Below are 20,565 nucleotides of genomic sequence, written 5' to 3' on the forward strand. Positions count from 1 at the left end.
ATCACTTATGCTGTTCATCTTTGAGCACCAGCCAACCAGTAACGTCCACAGTATTTTTTCAGACCATATTCACTGCAAATGTAACTACTGTATTGATGTTCACTCTGTGGCTCAGTTGTTTTATGGCTGGAAAACATGTTTGCCACCTGTCTGCCATACATTTACGTGATTTTGTACTTATTTACACACTGGGACACCCAGTTCAATACATCTTGATGATGACTTTACTTGATGAAGTCTAATCACAACCAAAATTGTTATATGTAATAATGGCTGAAGGTGACAGGGGTAAAATACAGGGAGCAAAAGGCTATTTACAATTTGTACAGAAACCAGATGGCAGTTATAAGAGTCGAGGAACATGAAAGGGAAGCAGTCATTGAGAAGGGAGTGAGACAGGGTTGTAGCCTATCCCCGATGCTATTCAATCTGTATATTGAGCAAGCAGTGAAGGAAACAAACGAAAAATTCGGAGTAGGTATTAAAATCAATGGAGAAGAAATAAAAACTTTGAGGTTTGCCAATGACATCGCAATTCTATCAGAAACAGCAAAGGACTTGGAAGAGCAGTTGAATGGAATGGACAGTGTCTTGAAAGGAGGGTATAAGATGAACATCAACAAAAGCAAAACGAGAATAATGGAATGTAGTTGAATTAAGTTGGATGATGCTGCGGGAATTAGATTAGGAAATGAGACACTTAAAGTAGTAAAGAAGTTTTGCTATTTGGGAAGCAAAATAACTGATGATTGTCGAAGTAGAGAGGATATAAAATGTAGACTGGCAATGGCACGGAAAGCGTTTCTGAAGAAGAGAAATTTGTTAACATCGAGTATTGATTTACGTGTCAGGAAGTCGTTTCTGAAAGTATTTGTATGGAGTGTAGCCATGTATGGAAGTGAAACATGGATGATAAATAGTTTAGACAAGAAGAGAATAGAAGCTTTCGAAATGTGGTGCTACAGAATCACATAACTAATGAGGAGATATTGAATAGAATTGGGAAGAAGAGGAGTTTGTGGCACAACTTGACTAGAAGAAGAGATCGGTTGGTAGACATATTCTGAGGCATCAAGGGATCACCAATTTACTACTGGAGGGCAGCATGGAGGGTAAAAATCGTAGAGGGAGACCAAGAGATGAATACACTAAGCAGATTCAGAAGGATGTAGGCTGCAGCAGGTACTGGTAGATGAAGAGGCTTGCACAGGATAGAGTAGCATGGAGAGCTGCATCAAACCAGTCTCAGGACTGAAGACTATAACAACAACAATAATGGCTTAAGGCTGAAATCATGATACTAATATAAAATAAAGAAGTTTTTACAGACAGATGGTGTAAATATCATTCAAACATTATTACATGACTGTTGCCCAAAATATGAAAAGATTTGATATTTTTATTGTTTTGTAATCTAGTTATATGACCAATTTGGTTTCCATGTAAATTCTATGTCTACTTATCACCTATATAGACAGATTTAATTTTCGGTGCAGGGATGAGGGAATATGAAGGGTACCTGGTATTATTATTATTATTTCTTTCTTTGCTCAGACATTATGTCTGGTTAAAAATGGAAAGTGACGCGGACCTTGAGCAAGCGTGACTTCCTTTTAACTGTGCGGTATATGTTACATTGCATTTAGGAACTTTCGGGTAATTGAATGTATCAACAATTACAGATTTCTGTAGTTGTATATACATGTTTGGATGTAGCTGTATTGTGTTGATGTACTGGTGGATATTGTGTGGTATGACTCCTGTAGTTGATAGTATAATTGGTATAATGTCAACTTTATCCTGATGCCACATGTCCTTGACTTCCTCAGTCAGTTGGATGTATTTTTCAATTTTTTCTCCTGTTATCTTCTGTATATTTGTTGTATTGGGTATGGATATTTCGTTTGGTTGTGTTAATTTTTTCTTTTTATTGGCGAGTATGATGTCAGGTTTGTTTTGTGGTGTTATTATTATTATTATTACTACTATTGGATTAAAGTGTGACAACTCAAGACAAAACCATTGCTCAGTTGTTCATTGCTGTGTGATTATTTGATTCTCTGGGGATCTTGTTGGGGTTCAAAATTATCTTCGAGGTTTCTTCTTGGGTTTCAAAAAACTCTCTTCTGGCATTTTTTGAAAAATTCTACTGGGAGGATCTAAGGAGTACACTTATTCATGATGTCATGACATAGTAATATCATCACTGGAATTTTTGAAGCTGAGCACGCCTTTCTCTGATCAACAATTCCCGAGTGCTACTAGTCATGTGACAAATGAGTATGGAGTTACGAATGGAGCAATTGGGGCGTGATAACAACAATATGAAATGGATACATCACTACTCACCACACAGAGGAAGTGTTGAGTTGCAAACAGGCACAAGGAAAAGATTACTAAACATTTAAGCTGTGGGAAATGAAAGTTACTATTTGTATTTGTGTATATCTGTACAATTTTTCCTTGGTTATGTTGGCATGATAATATTATCATCTTTGGGATTAACAACAGAAGAAGGTTGTCACTCTATTATTGTTGTTACTCAGTTTTCATCGTGTTTGAAATGAAAAAGTAAATAAAAGGAAAGGTCCATACTGAACTGAATCCTTTATGAACTTAGTGTGCAGCAAATTGGTGACCCTGACATGATTGCCAAAACAATGACATCTGCAAAGTACTTTAACTTATCGGATACTGTGTTTAAAAATATGCAAAAGTCAACTGAAAATGTATGTAATGGAAATAATCCCAAATGTAGGTTGCAAACTGATAAGGTATGCATTAAGCTAAAGCTACCACTGTTTGGACTGAGAATCCATACATCTGGTTTTGCCAAGTCGAAGCACAATTTACGATTGCTGGTATAGTTACAAAGGCGATTAAATTTAGCTATTTGCTCGCTCAGCTGGAGCCAAAATTTGTTGCAAATATATGGGATTTAGTTAGTTACAAGCAGCAAGAACAATTCTCTTGTGAAATTACAACTTCTGACTATATTTAAAGAAAGTGAAGAGCGATTAATTAAAACACTTTTAAATGGTTTAGAACTCGGTGATATGGAGCCTAACCAATTATTAAGAATTCCAAAGACAAGAAAGTTAAACTGTCTGACTTCAATCTCTATGCAGCAAGTGGGTCAGAAATAAAAACTTATGATACAAAACTATTAACCATTTATTTAGGGATTAAATACAATTTTGAATGGCCATTCATTGTTGTCAGACTTATCAAAAGGCATATTGGAGGTAACCACTGTGAAAGCTACAGACTTGGTAAGCTCACTTTATGCAGCATGCCAGATTTCCCAAACTTTTGCAGAAATTTCCTGAACTAACTGAACCATCCATAGTATCAAAAGTGTTGCTTATAAAATACAGCAGCATATCATTATGTCTACAGGTCTACCAGTCTAGTATACAGTAAGGCTAACAAATTGGACCCACTTAAATTGCAAAATAGAATTTAAGTTTCTGTTAAAGAATGGTGCTAAGTCCATCACAGGCACAATGGGCCAGTCCACTACACCTTATTATGAAGTCAAATTGTCAGTGGTGAGTTTGTGGAGATTACTGCATCAGAATGACAAGACATTCCCACACCAGGATCCAGTTTCATGACTAGATGTAAATTTTATGCTTGAAAATAAAAAGATATTTTCAAAGACTGACCTAGTCAAAGCCTACTATGTAATTCCATTAGCTGAAGAAAATAAACCAAAATCAGCTGTTATTGCATTTTTGGTCTTTGTGAATTTAATGATATGTCCTTTGGACTTCACAATGCACACAGCACATTTCAGAGGTTTATAAATGAAATTGTAGGACAACTAGAATTCTATTTCCCATATTTGGATGCTATTTTAATGGCATCTGAATATCCAGAGCAACATGTAGAGCATCTAAACTTACTCACTTAACAACTGAACAACTGTGGCCTTGTAATAAGTGTTGGAAAAATCACTATTTCGTGTAAAACAGCTAACATTCTTGGGACATTAATTACACCAGCAGGAACAATGCCAGATCCAGAAAGAGTTGCAGCAATAACAAACTACAAAAGACCCGAAACACGTCAGCAATTTAGAGCATTCTTAGGGACCATAAATATCTATGGGCAGCATTTGGAACATGCTGCTGAAAACAAAGCTTTGCTGAATAATTACGTACAAGGAACAACAAAAAATCCCGAGAGATTTAATGACAGGACAGAAGAAGGAATCACTCAGTTCCTAAAATGCAAAAATCTCACAAATGCCATGCTTTCGACATTTCCTGGTCTGTACAATCAACTCGCCTTAGTTGGAGATGCATCAGATTTTGTGGTAGGCACTGCAGTGCAACAGTGGCAAGATAAACAGTGGAGACAAAAGTTCACAATGGCACAGTAGTATTCCACGCATGGCAAGAGAGCTGCTGAGTGTATACACGGCTGCAAAATATCTGTTAGAAGGAAGAGGCAATGCTCATCTAACATATGCATTTAAGGAAAAGAATGAGACAGCAACACTAACCCATTTACATTATCTGCAGTTCATTTTGCAATTTATTACAGATCTGTAACATACTTCTGGCAAAGAAAATGTTGTTGCTAGTAGCTTAGTTGCAATTCACTCTGAAGACATAGCCCAAGCACAAAATGATGATGATGAGCTTCATTCAGCTGTCACACATCAGTTAAATTAAAATACCATCTGACACATGGGAGGAAACAATTGTGTGATGTGTCAACTCAAATTACTCACCCTTGAATTCCTAAAACATTTAGATATCTCATTTTCCAAAACTATCATAATTTGGCTTGTCCAGGTATTAAGACAGCTGTACACAATCTCATTCAACGTTTGTCTGGGTCAGTATAAAAAAAGATGTCCGAAATTGGGTGAAAACATGCACTACTTGTCAGAAAACCAAAATATCACATGTGCAAGTGTCATTAAGAACCTTTTCTAGTAATGATGAGTACTTCAAAATAATTCTCCTTGACTTGATAGAACCAATGCATCTTTCTGCTGAATACACTTATTGATTAACATACATCAATAGAGTTAGCATTGGGCAGAGGTAGTGCCTCTTCAGGGTGTAAAAGCACAAGCAGTTATCAACTCTTGCATCATTAGATTTGGAATGTCATACCAAATAGTGACTGCCCATGGAGGATAGTTTAACACTGAGCTATTCCTAACACTGAGCTATTCCAAGTAGTATCAAAAATGTGTGTTTGTAACCAAACAATAGCATATCATCCTGTCAAATGGAAAAATTGAAAGATTTCATCAAGTGCTTAAAGCAGCCATCTGTGCCCATGCACCTCCTAAATAGATTCAAATAATACCTGTAACCCTTCTTGGTCTTGGATGCCCCATCAGAGAGAACATTGATGCTACAACTGCAGAAATGGTTTATGGCTCGCCCATCAGGGCACTAGGTACTTTTTCTTCTCAAGAGTACAGCACAAAAATGGATGCAGTGACATCAGCAACTCAACATGTGTTTGTAAGGGTCGACCGAGTGAAGAAGGCATTAGAGCCTCCATATGAAGGCTCATACAAAATAACTGAAATGATCCCAAATTTTTTTTTTTTTTTTACTTAAAATGAAAGACCAGCAATGAATGCCTTCATCTGTCAATGAAAACCTACAGACCTGATAACCAGATGAATGAGAATAATTAACAACCTGAAGGCTCTAGAGTTGAACTGTCAGCCCAAGACAAATAACCAGACTCTACAGAGTCACGGAATTTGATTTCTTGCAAGATTAGTTGAAGTTCTAAAGTGACTATGCTACTGAGAGGAGGAGGAGGAGGAGGGGGGGGGGGGAGGGGGGGGGGGAAGGGGATATCTGAAACACAACAAATTGCTATTTGTGTGTGTGTGTGTGTGTGTGTGTGTGTGTGTGTGTAGAATGTTTGCTTTGGTAACATTGACATAATAGCATTATTATTTTTGGGATTTAACAAAAAAAGATTGCTGTAACTCTATTGTTGATGTAATTCAGGTTTTTCATTGTGCAAGAATAAAAAGTAAATAAATGGAAAAGGACGTGTCAAATTGAGTCTTTAATGAACTTAAGGTTCACCACAGCTTTATGAAAAAAGCCTTTTTTCCGCACGCCCTTCTGCATGTGTGTTAATCTGTACTATTATTCTTTCAAAGAGACATTTTCCATTTCATAATTAAAAAACTAAAACATCAAATTATAAGGGATGCATGTTCATATTAGGCACATGGTCAAGTTATTTCATAACAAAGTGTGTTCTCTCAGTACAGCTACTAGACTTGAGTCTGTTAGTTCCAAAACTAAGTTAACAAACTACAGTTACAAGGGACATATTTTCTTTACCAACAGAGTTTCTAGTAAGGCAGTACACAATTATCAACACGAAATCACATATGGTAATGCAGAAGTAGAGTAATAATGAATAAGAAAATAGGATTTCAGGCATATGACTATGAGTGGCCTAGTGATCACATTACTGTAGCCAAGATAAACAAAGGCAAAAATCTACAGCAGCTTCAAAAGTTTAAATGCCAATTGTGGGTGAAGAAATTGAAAGATTGTGTGATGAGATGAAGGGAATTATTTAAACAGTTAAGCGAGACGAAAATTTAATTGTGATGGCTGACTAGAGTTCACTGGTAGGAAATCGAAGAAAAGGAAAATTAGTAGAACACTGGTGAGATAAAGGAATGAAAGGGAAAGCAACATGGTAGAATTTTGTGAATGTAATTTAATCATCACTACCACTTAGTTTACAAATCATGAGAGATGTTCAGATTCGTTGATGAAACCTTTGTGATATGGACCAAGGCTGAGGACACCCTATCCATTTTCTCCAGAACCACACCTTTTCTCCCATTGATTTCATCTGGTCCTCCTCAACCTAACAACCTACTTTCCTCAATGTTGACCTCCACCTCAAATATGGCTACATCAGTACCTCCTTCGTATCAAACCTACCAACCACCAGCAATACCTCCACTTTGACAGTTGCCATCCATTCCACATTAAGAAGTCCCTTCCATACAGCCAAGCTACCTGGGGCCATTGCATCTGTAGTGATGAGCAGTCCCTCTACAATAATATAACAAGGGGCTCATTGAGGTCTGCAGAGACTGAAATTACAGAAACAGATCTCCAGTGGCTCGTCTCTCCAGTTACCTCACACTTCCACATATACACCATCCAGCCATAAACAAGCACCTGCTCATGGCTAAGTGCCACCCAGGACTGGAGCAACTGAATCACATTCTCCGACAGGGTTTTGACCACCTCTCGTCATTTCCTGAAATGAAGAATATCCTACCCACTATACTTTCCACCTGACCCACAGTGGTATTCTGCTGTCCAATGAACCTGTGCAACATCGTTGATCTTTTCACATCCTTACTCCACCCTCATCCCTATCCCTTGTCTGATGCCTCATATCCCTCTGATAGACCTAGATGCAAGACATGTCCCAGACAGCCTCCCACCACTACCCTCTCAAGTCCAGTCACAGGCATCTCCTATCCCATCAAAGGCAGAGCTACTTGTAAATGCAGTCATGTGATTGACAAACAAATGTTGTGATTTATATGTGGGCATGACCACAACAGAGCCAACAGCCTTGCTGCAGTGGCAACACCGGTTCCTGTCAGACCACTGAAGTTAAGCACTGTCGGGCTGGGCTATCACTTGGATGAGTGACCATCTGGTCTGCCAAGCGTTGTTGGCAAATAAGGGTGCACTCAGCCCATGTGTGGTAAACTGAGGAGCTACTTGACTGAGAAGTAGTGGCTCCAGTTTCGTAAACTGACATATGGCTGGGATGGTGGTGTGCTGACCACATGCCCCTCCATATCTGCCTCCGATGACCCCTGTGGGCTGAGGATGACATGGTGGCCAGTCAGTACCATTAGGCCTTCATGGCCTATTAGGGCATTTAGTTTTATGACAACAAGCTGTCTGTCCGCATGAATGGCCATTGACAAACAGACCATCCAGTCACTGAATATGCCACCTCACACAATGTACTTCACTTTGATGTCTACTTCACAGCATCCTTCCTGCCAATGTCAGCTATTTTGAATTGTGGAGGTGGGAACTCTCCCTGCAATTTATCCTGCATTCCAATGACCCCCCCCCCCCCTCCCTGGCCTCAACTTTTGTTAGTCTCTTTCTTCCTCCTGCCTATCCCTTACCCACTCCCACTCTAGCACTACACAGCCTTCAATTCCACTAACACTCCCAATCGTCTTTTTCCCTTTCTCTTCTTTCTGCTACTGCCCTCTCCAACCCTCCCAACTGCACCTGGCAGCCTTACCCTGTCTCCACCAAATCCCTGCACATTCTCAGAAGCAGCACTAAACCCCCCTCCCCACTCCTACCCCTCCCTCCCATTGCACCTCCTTACCCCACCACTCGTACTAAATCACTGCTTCCATCCAATACAGTTGTCTGCAGTCTGGCCACAACTTTCATACAGTGGTTGTGTGTATGAGTTGTGCTTGTGTGAATGTGTGTGTGTTTTCCACTTTAGAAGATGGCCATTTGGTTGAAAACTTGAATGTATAGCAGCCTTTTTGTTGTGTCTCCCTGTAACTCAACATCTGCTCTATATTGTGGGTAGCATTTTATCCTTCTCACGATCATTGTTATTCTATACTGGACTTTCCACTGTTTGGTTGTATACATGGAAGTGATCTGAATATACTGGAAGGTTTGAGATTAGTTATACGATGGCAAGGCACAGTTTGAAATCTGGTTTTAAAATGCTTAAGAGTTTCCAGGGGCTGATGTTGACTCTGACCATAATTTACTGGTTATGAATTGCAAAAAAGTAGGAATTAAGGATATAGGACCTAGATAAATTGAAAGAACCAGAGGTTGTTGAGAGTTTCAGAGGATGCATTAGACAATGTTGGACCAAAACAGGAAAGGAATAAACAGAGAGAGAAAATGAAGGAAGCAGCAGAGGATCATATAGGTAATAAGACAAGGTCTAGTAGAAATCCCTAGATAACACAAGTGATACTGAATTTAACTGATAAAAGAAGAAAATATAAAAAAGCAGCAAATGAAGCAAGGAAAAGGGAACACGAAGATCTAAAAACAGATTCTGGAAAGTGCAACATCGCTAGAGGACAAATGCAAGGCTGTAGGAGGGTGCATAACTAGGGTAACGATATATGCTGCCTAAATGAAAATTAGAGAGGAGTTGTTTGTGCGTGAAAAGCTAAGATGGAAATGGCAGTACTAAGCAAAGAAGGGAGGGCTGAAAGTTGGAAGAAATATATAGAGGGTATGTCTATGGGAAACAAACTTAAGGCCAATATTATAGAAAGAGCGGAAGAAGCAGGCAAAGATGAAATGCGTGATATATTGTGAGGAGAATTTGACAGAGCACTGGAAAATCTTCCTGGAAACATGGCCCCTGGAACAGATGACATTCCTTAAGAATTACTGAGGTCCTTGGGAGAACCACTCATGACAAAATTATTACACCTGACATGCAAGATATATGAGAAGCATGAAGTACCATCAGACTGCAGGAGTAATGTAATAATTACAATTCCAAAGAAGACAGGTGTGAATCCTACCAAACCATCAGCTTAATAAGTCGTGACTGCAAAATATTGACACTAATTATTTAGGAAGGACGGGAACATAGTAATCAGTTGCAACCCCACTAGATTTTTATTATTCTTTCTTATCCAGATTTCAGCTATAAATAGCCCTCTTCAGTGTTAAAATACAAGGAAATTACAGAATCAGCAATAATTTACATAAAGCAATAAGCAAAACATAATGTTATCCAGTAGCAATGATTCATTCTAGTCAACATACCATTTGAGTGACTTAACCATCCAATCAACTCACAGAAGTAAATATCTATTAGTAGTACAGAGTCTCAAGTTTCATCCCATGTACAGGTCAGTAATAATGTCGAACTGGTCACACCAACATGTGTGTTCACAGTGGAGTGCTATTTCCACTATGGAGAATCTGTCATGCCTTTCATAAGCTTCAAACATGAGTGTGACAGTTTACAGGCAAGCCTTTGTCATTTGTTACAAAAAAAGTGCCCAAACGACTAGTCGAGAAGCTTTCAAGAGCTAAAAGATCAAGTTCATGTTGAAATTTCCAGAATTCGTCCAGCAGCTACGAAAGGCGTTCAAAAACTAGGTGAAACGCCTCGAGTATTGTATAGCTGTGAATGGTCATCAGTTGTTCAATGTAGTATTTCATAACTGAAAGTGAATAAATGATGTATCTTGTGTAAAATGTTCAACTCTGTTCTGTGATTAGTTCGTGTGTTATTTGAATTGGAAAGTGTCAAAATATTATGAAATCCCTGTAGCATACAGATGTCACATTTAAATGAATTGCAAGTATTTTATATTCAGATGACAGGGCAGATATTAATTTAGCAACTTATCTGCTCCTCCCTGAAGTAGATGACGCAAAAAATGCTGGACAGATTTTTAAGGTTTGTTGAATATTCTGCCTTGTTCTTACACCAGATTTCACATCAGATTTTAGAAAAAAGACTAGCTTCACAATTTTACACTCTATGTGAATGTTTGTGTTTGACAATTGAATTTTTAGGTGAGTTTATTCCATGTGCAGTTTTCAGCTTTACACATTTTAACCAACTTCTTTAAAGATTATATTTGTTAGGTCGTTACTAAAGCTAAATGTCTTACTTAATTATATTTCAACTTAAATTGCCACTGATTGCTGGTAGCGGTATAGCACTGCCAGATGGAGCACATTTACTCTGTTGTGTCATACTCTTCTACAGAAGATCCAACAAGGGACCACGTGGATTCAATAAAAAATGGCAATAAATTGGATGATGCCTGCCCCCCCCAACATTACAAAGTTTTTTTCCTAAATTACACTTTAATTTAAGAAATAACACATACTTTTGAAACATCGTGTTTTCCATTGATTCATGACAGATGAATGTAAGTATGTAAGGCAATGTAAATGCGTCACCCACCTTTTCATTTTCAAGTTTGCGTAACTCCTCTTGCAGCCGCTCCGAGTCCTGTTGGTCCAACTGGCTCAGGCCCTCGGCCTCACTAAGCCTTTCTGCTAACTGATCCATGTGTCGAGACAGGTAGGCAATCTCAGTTTGCACCTTTAGGTATTCTTGTGCCAGCTGTAACACCAAATATCATGCTCACATTTCACATATTATGTAAAGCAGAAAATTACTAAGAGACACTGATAGGACTTCCATGAGAATCAGGACAAAGCAGTATAGAACGGAATACAATTTGCATTAATTGTCACTTAATTAGAGAACTATCACTGTACGGAAAGACACAATAAAATCTTATAAAGCTGTTAATTCCTTCATATGTGTAATGCTGTCTCATTATATGCACAAATATAATGAAATGGTAAAAGGTAGTTTTTTGAAGTTGTTAGTGTCCAGTTTTGAAATAATGTCTCAAGGTTCCCAGCCATTAACAAAAATACGGGTTCCATATATTTTAACAGCAAAGATTTGAGTCAAGAGTATGTACAAGAAAAGAAAATTATACAAGGCTACGGAGAAAATCGGCAACTGAATTGTGCTGATACCAATGATATTTTGTTTGCTTCTTCTTGATACATTTTACATTATACGTAACTCAGATTTCGTTTTGATCTGTGAAATATTTTTCTTTGTGTAGCTTTTTTGAAGTGTTGTGTTGTGTGTGTATTTCATTGAAATGCATAAACAGGACAACTATGTTGTCATAAAATTCGGTGTGTTGTCAAAAATAATTTGTCCAAAATTGTCACGATTTAGCAAAAGCCCACATCATTACTTCCAACAGTTAAGAAAAACATATCTAAATTCAAATATGGCCTTATCTAACTTGAAGATGACCCACATTAGACATCCCAAACTAAGTTTGAAAATAGTAAGGCAATGTACAACATGGTACTGGAATAGCAGCAATTAAGGGTAAATGAAATGGCTGACACCACAGTCATATCAGAAGATACAATGAAGTGCAGTTTACCATGAAGTATTAAGCTTTGTGTACAACTGGAATCAGATTTCATATATGCTGACCGAAAGTAAATGCAATGTTTTCACAGTTTTAAAAGTACAACTGATTTTCCATGTAATTTTGTTTAGCGGGGAAAAGACATGGGTTCCAAACTCCCAAACAGAAATGAAAAAACAAAATGATGGACGGAAGCTAGTTTCCCTGACATTCTGATATCCACATGAAAAAATTTGCAATACTTCAGCAGTTAAAAAGTATTCAAAATAAACTGTAATTTTATTGAGTACATTGTTCTTAATTTTTTTTTCTGTATTCTGGAGAGAAAAGTTGTTATTCTTGTAGCAATTCCAAAGGTGATGTCTGAGGCTGTGTTCACAAAAAGCAATAAATTTCCAGCATGTGTTTTAAAAGGAGGTATACAGAAAAAGAGAAAATGATACAAATGTGATCTTTTTTTCTCTTGTATTGACTTTCTTTCTTGTCTCGAATAATTCTCCAGCAATAGTCTGCCAACACTGTAGGCACCCACTTCCCTTCATACCATTTTTCCATGGTAGATGTGTCTTAATGGAATCGTTTTCTGTGTTGGTGCAGTACATCAGTACATCTCTCTGGGAAGAAATGTACTTTCAAAGACATGTTGCACTCAAGATCTTGATAAATGTAGATCATTTGATTTACTACTTCCTTGGGAAACACACCAAGCTCATGCTTCTACGTCAGTTGAGCATGTTCCAAACTTTTGATCTAGCTGAAGTTCCTGGAGGCGAGGGCCCACAAATATAGCTTTTATTTTTGCTGCTGAGAAATGAAGAAATTTTTCAGCAAGATTTGCAAAGCCTCTGCCAGTTCAATCCACTGCCTCTAGAAATTGTTTAATCAAGCAGAGTTTGATGTGACGAGATGAAAGAAGGATATCTTCAAGAGCTAGCATAGTTTGATGTTGAACATTTATTTCATCCACTTTCCAATTTTGCTCAGGCCATTTCTTTTTTATGTACCGGGACTTTCTATCACAACTATCCCATTCGTAAAGAAAACAAGCGTATTCCGTGTAGCCTTGTTGAGTTCCCAATTAAAATGCAATTACTTTTAAACTACATCAAACCTTCCATTTATGCTCACTGTATTTAATTAATATGACAATAGCTTCTAAAATCTTGTCTTTCTTCAGCCAAACTGGCATATGCAATTGCGATAGGGGGCATTTATTTCTACTGAGACTTATTTATGATGCACCTGTAGAGAGTCACTACTCCTATGGAGTGTATTTGAAGTCAAGTGCTTTCATTAAGCCCACAGCACTATTGTCAGTGCGCCATCACTTGTGATGTAGTAAATGAAAATATGTCCTGTGAGTCTAAATCCACAGATGTTAGCACTTTGGTGGAGAAAAATTGCTGTAGCCTTGAATAAGTAGTTCTGCATTTTGTTTACTTAGTCATACATCACACACAATGTCATTTAAATCTGATTGTGTTAAGAGCAGCATTGAACAACTACATTTGTCCTGGCACAGATCATATCTTAATCACTTTAGGCACTGTAACACATGGGCCTTCCTGCAGTGACTACTGGATTAGATGCTGATGAAAGCTGCATAAGACGAAAGTATCACTATCTGAATACAGTGGTCATCAATGAAGAAGTTAATCTTGCCAACTATTATTTTCAGACTTTTTCTCTATTTATTGCAAATAATGGCTTCCTTACTATATAAACTTTCAAATTACAGGAAAAGTATCCCTGATAGTGAATTTCTGATCAGAATTTTTGATTAAAAATTCACGTAGAATTGTGCATTTTTATCCCTGAAATAGAATCATCATAGAAGAATATTATTTGCCTTGTTTCAACAGAGATACTATAGCTACTGTTTATTAGTGAATCAGTAGACATTGTAGCCATTCCATGGTAACTTACACAACATTGTTGAATCTGAAACTGATTAGTAAACAGGTTAAGAAAACAAGCAATAATTCGAATATCTTGATAGACCCAATGTTCTGAGTGGACTATAAGTAAAATTCCATTCAGCTATTTGGAATTACTCGGGAAAATTATTTCAAGATACCCACTTACAATAAGCAACACTGTGACTGTTGATGATGTACTCAAATACAGATACTTTTGTTGCAGTATTACTAACACATATTATGCACTAATTTTTATCAGAAAGCCTATAAATCAGTTTGTTGACCATCACATTGTCTCTCAGGAATCAAATTAATTCAATGCACAATTTCTGTCCAAAATTGTAGTCAGCATGAAATACTGCATTAAGAATATTTAGAATGTAGAGAGTGAGATGATGTAAAGTGAGATGATGTGTATGAATGCATATCAGAAGGGAGTCACTTTGAATCAGCAGTCATTGCTTCTGTTGCTGCTTGTTTAGGCTGCAGTGTGAGAATGAATATAAAATAAAATAGCAAAGAGATAAAAATGGAATGACTTAAAAATTATGTTTGGGAGTAACTGAGCTTCCTTGAGAATGGATCACGTTTCTGAAACTGATTCGGCTTTCAAAACTCAAAAACATACAGAGACTTTTTTCAGAAAATTTTGGAAGCACTAATTCGGGCAAAATTAGAAGAGCAACATGGCTTCAGAACAGGAAGGTCCACGGTGGATCTAATTTTTGCTGTAAGACAACTGCAGGAACAGCACTATGAATATGGCATAGATCTACTAATGGGAGGAGAGAGATCAGCTTGGATTGAACAGAAGAATGGCTTGAGGCAGGGAAGTGCACTTTCACCATTACTCTCCATTGTAATGATTGAAGATATAATGAGTACAGTAGCACAAATAACTGGTGAAAGGAAGATGAAAGCTATGGCGTTTGCAGATGATCTGATAATCTGGGGGAATAAGGAGGAGGAAGTACTAGAGTAACTGGAAATATGTGAATGAACAGTACAAGAATATGGGATGAAATTTAGTATAAGTAAGAATGAGATGATTATCAAAACAAGAAAGAAGGAGAGAGGAACAACTGGAATAACAATTGGTGGGGAACGATTGAAAGGAGTGGAGAGTTTCAAGTACCTAGGAATCCCGATACAGGAAGATGGAAATAATGACAGAGAAATAAATGAGCGGTGGACAAAAGAGGAAGGATTTCGGAAGAGTGTCAGAAGCGTGATATGGAGCAAGGATGTACCCCAAATCAGTAAAAATGTTCTATACCTGTCGCACTATGTCCCGATCCTGACATATGCATCAGAAACCTGGGTTATGAAAGGAAGAGAGAAAAGCAAAGTACAAGCTAGTGAGATGAAATTCTTGAGAAACAGGACTGAAGTGACAAAGATAGACAGGCTAAGATATGAGAGGATCAGAGAGTTAATGAAGGTGGAGCCATTACAGGAGGAGGACATGTTAAGAGAATGGAGGAGAAGAGGATAACCAGGAGAACACATGAGATGAAGCTGGAAGGAAAGAGACCAAGAGGAAGAGACAAATGGATTAAAGGAGTAGAGGAATGCGTCCAGAAGAAAGGAGAAGACGAGACCAGGGTGAAGACTGAGAGATGGTGGCAAGACAGAAGACGATGGAGAGGCCTGTGTTCCATACAGACCCGGCCAGAGGCTGGAAACTGTCCAAGATTATGATAATAATGATAACATTTTCAGGTTGGGGAAAAAAAACCCACCTTGAAGGTTACATGTCTTGTAATTTTCTACAATTACATAATTCATTATACTCACTGAATGGAGACGGCTGTGATGGCAAGCACCTCCAACTGTAAATTTTGCAGAAAGACCTAAAGGCCTCTGAAGATTTCTGAGTCATCTAAATTGTTGGCACTACTCCTTTATGACATGAAATTTATGTATTAAGTACGTCCTGACTCTTTTTGAGCAAACCCTCTATGTCACATGTGTTCTTATCCTATATTCACTGCAGAGAGAGAGAGAGAGAGAGAGAGAGAGAGAGAGAGAGAGAGAGAGAGAGAGAGAGAGAGAGAGAGTGGAAGTATAGTGCCTGACAAATACTCATACTTCCTTGCCTTCCATGGGCAACTTTCTTAACAACTAATCTATCTGACAAGGCTCCATAGTTAAAGTCAAAGCATCAATATGCCATTAGCTCTCTCATGCTTTTCAAACAACAATACAGAGAGTTTTGAAATACAACCCACAACACTGACACATGTTACAGTGTGCTAGAGCTGTACACTGGCATATCTGCTTTGATTGATAGCATAATTCTTGTCCCATCACCATGATTTACTCAGACTAACTCCGAGTTGGACACCGTTACAAGTTAGTGAGTTTCTAGCAGTATCAATCCATTAATGTTTTAGCATGAGTAGCAAATTCAAATTCTGTTTTAGCTGGATTTTACAGAGATTTTCTGTTCTGAAAAGGAAGAAAGATTCGAGTTTAGCGTCTTGTTGGTGAGAATGTCATTACAGACTGTAAACAAGCTTGGATTGAACATGATCGAGCGAAGAAATCACTCTTGGCTTTTCAAAGTAACTATTCCTGCATAGTATGGAAGCTATGTGGGTGGTGAAAGGCTCTTCTGGGTGTTGGGGGGAGTAATTTTATAATGCTAATTTCATTCATGGGTACACAATCTCATTAACATAGTCTAATTTAGAATAGTATTCTGTAACACAATTAATACTCATCTTTTCCATCGGAGAAATTGTTTATTGGTTTGGAATGAACCACAATGACCCAACAGATTTGCCTCCACAGAAGCAACTCACACACGGCGGCAGTCTCAGACAGCTGAAACCAGTTTCAGTTGCCTGAGACTGCATTCATGTGTGCACGTGCATGTGCATATGTGTATCTATTGTTGATGAAGGCCTTAATGGCCGAAAGCTATATCTGGGAGAGTCTTTTTATTGTGCCTATCTGTGACTCAGCACGTCTGCTATATGGTGAGTAGCAACTTTTCTTCTCATAATATTGTTACACTCCATCCTGGATTTTCCATTGTTAGATCTCTCTTAGTCTAACAGGCCCTGTCCACAGAGTCTTCAATATTGCAAACTGTAATTTGGAATTTAATATTTATAGTAACTCTGAAGGCATCAAAAGTAGGTAAAACTACAACAGTACATACATATTTGCATGTGTAAAATTTTAAGTTAATATTAGTAAGCAGTGCATGCTGTTTCAGTGCTGCCCCAGGGTGCACATGCACCCGGGTGCCATTCAGCTTGTCTGTGGGCATATGCGGGTACTTTAGGCTACCCACCAGGTGGCTCTATTTGCATGGGTTCTACACACCACAAGCCTCTTTGCCGCCACTGCCACCTGGCCCTCAGCCAGGGCAGTATGATCACTCAAGCTACAGCATGGTTTCCTGATTGCCCACGTGTCAGCTGATTGGGTGTTTGCTCATCCCAGCCCACCTGTATCCTGGGACCAGCATATCACATCACACTGTACCCACATTAGAGAGAGAGAACTGCATCCCATTAAGGAAAAGGCCTAAAGACAATGTTTTGTGAAAACAATCTGTCTTTCTCCATTCCAAAAGAGAGACGCCTGCTAAATACCTGATAAATTTAAAACTGATAACCAAATTTTAAATAAAGGACAAAGAAAAACACTGGAAAACACACATGAGCTGCATTTGGGGAACACACAGGCAGACAATAAAGTGTGTGTAATCTTGAAATTCATTACCCCAGGGAGTTGGTATGCTACAGCATTTATGTGACATGAAGAGGGCATATGAAATTGCATCATGCATTGTTCAATACTGCAGCGAGAATCTGGATAATGTTGTCCAGGATATTGCAACATATTCTGATATTTGTACAAGGAGAGTGGGTTATCCTTGGCTCTCAAATACACTACAACCTAAGGTGTTCTAAACCAATAGAAATGAAAATTACAGAGACGCAGTTTGAGAATCTCAAGAACTACTTCCTTAGATACCCTCTGTGTATTTTGCCTTCTAGCTGACTCTATCATCAAAGAATTGAGTTACTAAAGAAGATGAGATATATGTTGCTGAAGGTGGAGATGAGTAAATTAGTAGCTCCAAGTTTGGCAATGAAGGAAATGTGGTTAAAAAAATGTTTGTGTGTGCTGTCAATTTATGGCATTTGTATAAAAAAAATCTTCCAATGAAAATGGATAGTGTGAGCATGGTCCAGTTTCCCTAAAATTACCAACTGTTCTACAAAAAGAGTGAAAACTTAAATATAATCAAATAATGTTTTCACTTGTGTTATTTATATTATTTGCATAAAAGAAAGAAAAATTCATAAGTGTGTTTTTATCAAAATTGTGGCCATGACACATATATTTATCAAAGTGTCCAATTGTGGAAAAGTACACAAATGATGATGTGGTGGTACCAAAAAGTATTTCATTAGTAATCCTTGCTTAAGAGCTTGGAACACATTTGGCACCATCTGATGTCACGTCTTATTTTAATATTTGGCCTATTTCTTTGTTTGGATTTAGATGGTTTCAGAATGTTACTAACTTTTCTGTTACATCTTGTGGTCTTTTCCTTATTAACTCCTGCTTCAGCAGACTGTTACGGCAGACTATAAGACATAGTCTATCTGCCCCCCCCCCCCCCCTTTGTAATGTGGTGACCAAAATTTTAACAAATTCTTAAATTCTTTGCCACATTTATCGATTATTTAACTTTCCCATTTAGATATCATACAAGGCATTACTAGATAACACAAAGAGCAGTTTTATAATAAATTCAATGGCAATTAAGACAGATGTTAAATAATCATTTGTCATAAAGAAACCACCTGTAGTAAACAAACGTTCCAGCAGAAGTTCTTTAGTAAATTATATTCATTAGTACAGAGCACAACAAATAACTCTATGTACATGTTTCACATACCCGCTTGTGCTCCTCGAAGATTTGCACAGATTCCTTACATGTGTTGTCTGGAGAAATAGGATGCAACTGAGGATCCAACATTAGATACACATTGTCCAATTCTTCGTGTGTCGTGCTGCTGCTGCCTGAAAGAGAACAGTTGTATAGCATTTACTTATTTCATACACATTTTGAAAATGCCTATTTCTAACTGTTGAATGCCAAAGGGGATGTGTGTGAAATCCATTCCTGTTCTGCAGGTAGCAGATGGAAACAGTGTCTCTAGCTTCAGCTTTTTTTTCAACAGCTTTAAAAATTACAAATAGTTTCCAGAAAGTTTATACATCATTACGTACATGTTTGCTGGTAGAGTTAAAGTCCTACTGATATGGACAATTAGTTTGAATGCCTATGAAAAAGTTGTTCAGTAACAGTTATATGTCTAATTTGGACATTCCATTTCTAATGTATATGTAAGGCAATAATTTGTTTATGTTCAAATACTATATTTTTAAAGCTTACTGGACCATGAAAACCATGGCAGCAAAAGAAAATAAGATTTTAACATTACAGGATACATCTGCCTCTTTCATATGAAACTTATTACAATGAAGATGCCTAGTTATATATATTTTCTTCCGACTTAATCAGATGAGACACAGAGTATGGAGTTTTTTAATTGTGATTTTGATGACGGCTGTGGGCAGAATGCATTAAAGCGTGTTTTAGAAAAAAGATATAATAGCAATCATGAACAGACAATTAGGTTGTTTACAATAAGTAGGCCTATTCAGTATGCTGAAACACTATTGGACTAAATTAATATATACTAGCCTCTGAGAAACTGTAATCCCAATACAATGAATTAAGTTAAAAGTTGATTTACATAAGAAGATACTCCAGGCACTTTCAAAATTGTCAATAAAATGAGAAAGGCAATAGTTCCAAGTCTGGTGAGATGTTCATACACAACTCTGAACGTAACACTTCATGTCCAAGAGTATCACAGATGATGATCACACACACACACACACACACACACACACACACACACACACACACTCTGTATGAACAATGGCTGGAGTAATGGAGTGATAAAGAATTCTTTACTGTCTATCAATAAACATGTTCTACTTTTTCATCAAGTAAGTCACATTTTTAACTTGAAACTAAGTATTTTAAGTTCACCTGCTGAAGTGTACAGGTAATTTCTATTTTGTGCCACAGAACCAACACTTAATAGTGCATTCCATAAATGTGAAAGTTAATATAAAATGCGTCCAATTTATGGAGTCCTAATGCAAATGTTATGCTTGTAACTTTGCTATTCATTTCCTTCTTTCTGTATTATTTTCTGCCAAACTGTAACTGATTACATGAAATGTGGAGTAAAGGTTCTGTTGTTAACTTCTGTCACTAAAGTAAAGAATTGAAATAACAATACAAACTGGATTTATGCTGACTGTACTGCCAAAGTTTTATAACTATAATTTAAATACTTATTTTATTATTGTGTATTGGAGGAAATGGGTTCTTTTAAGAGGCCGAACAGAAATATCACAATGTAACATCCATAAGAAATCACAAAGAAACACAAATTGTGCATGTGTCACAACATACATCACAAGTTTACTTACTGAGAACCATCCAACTATAGCGAACAGTATCACAGGTGAAAGCACAATCAGCCATTGCACGACAAGGCAGTGAACTGGGAAGGCGTCAGGCCAACACAAACCACTCTGCTG

At 37.6% G+C, this 20,565-nt stretch overlaps 1 protein-coding gene across 1 annotated transcript in view; it reads right to left on the bottom strand.

The window, feature by feature from the left end:
* The window catches only part of LOC124596374 (mitogen-activated protein kinase kinase kinase 7-like), a 147,157-nt gene that overhangs the window by 6,142 nt on the left and 120,450 nt on the right, over positions 1 to 20,565 (bottom strand). Inside the window, exons 10-11 of the mRNA XM_047135487.1 lie at positions 18,839 to 18,963; positions 10,987 to 11,148 (exon numbers count right to left, since the gene is read on the bottom strand). Coding sequence (XP_046991443.1) covers positions 10,987 to 11,148; positions 18,839 to 18,963 — 287 coding nt within the window. The remainder of the gene's footprint in view (positions 1 to 10,986; positions 11,149 to 18,838; positions 18,964 to 20,565) is intronic.

This window comes from Schistocerca americana, chromosome 2, assembly GCF_021461395.2.
Source record: "Schistocerca americana isolate TAMUIC-IGC-003095 chromosome 2, iqSchAmer2.1, whole genome shotgun sequence".
NCBI classification, from domain to species: Eukaryota; Metazoa; Arthropoda; class Insecta; order Orthoptera; family Acrididae; genus Schistocerca; species Schistocerca americana.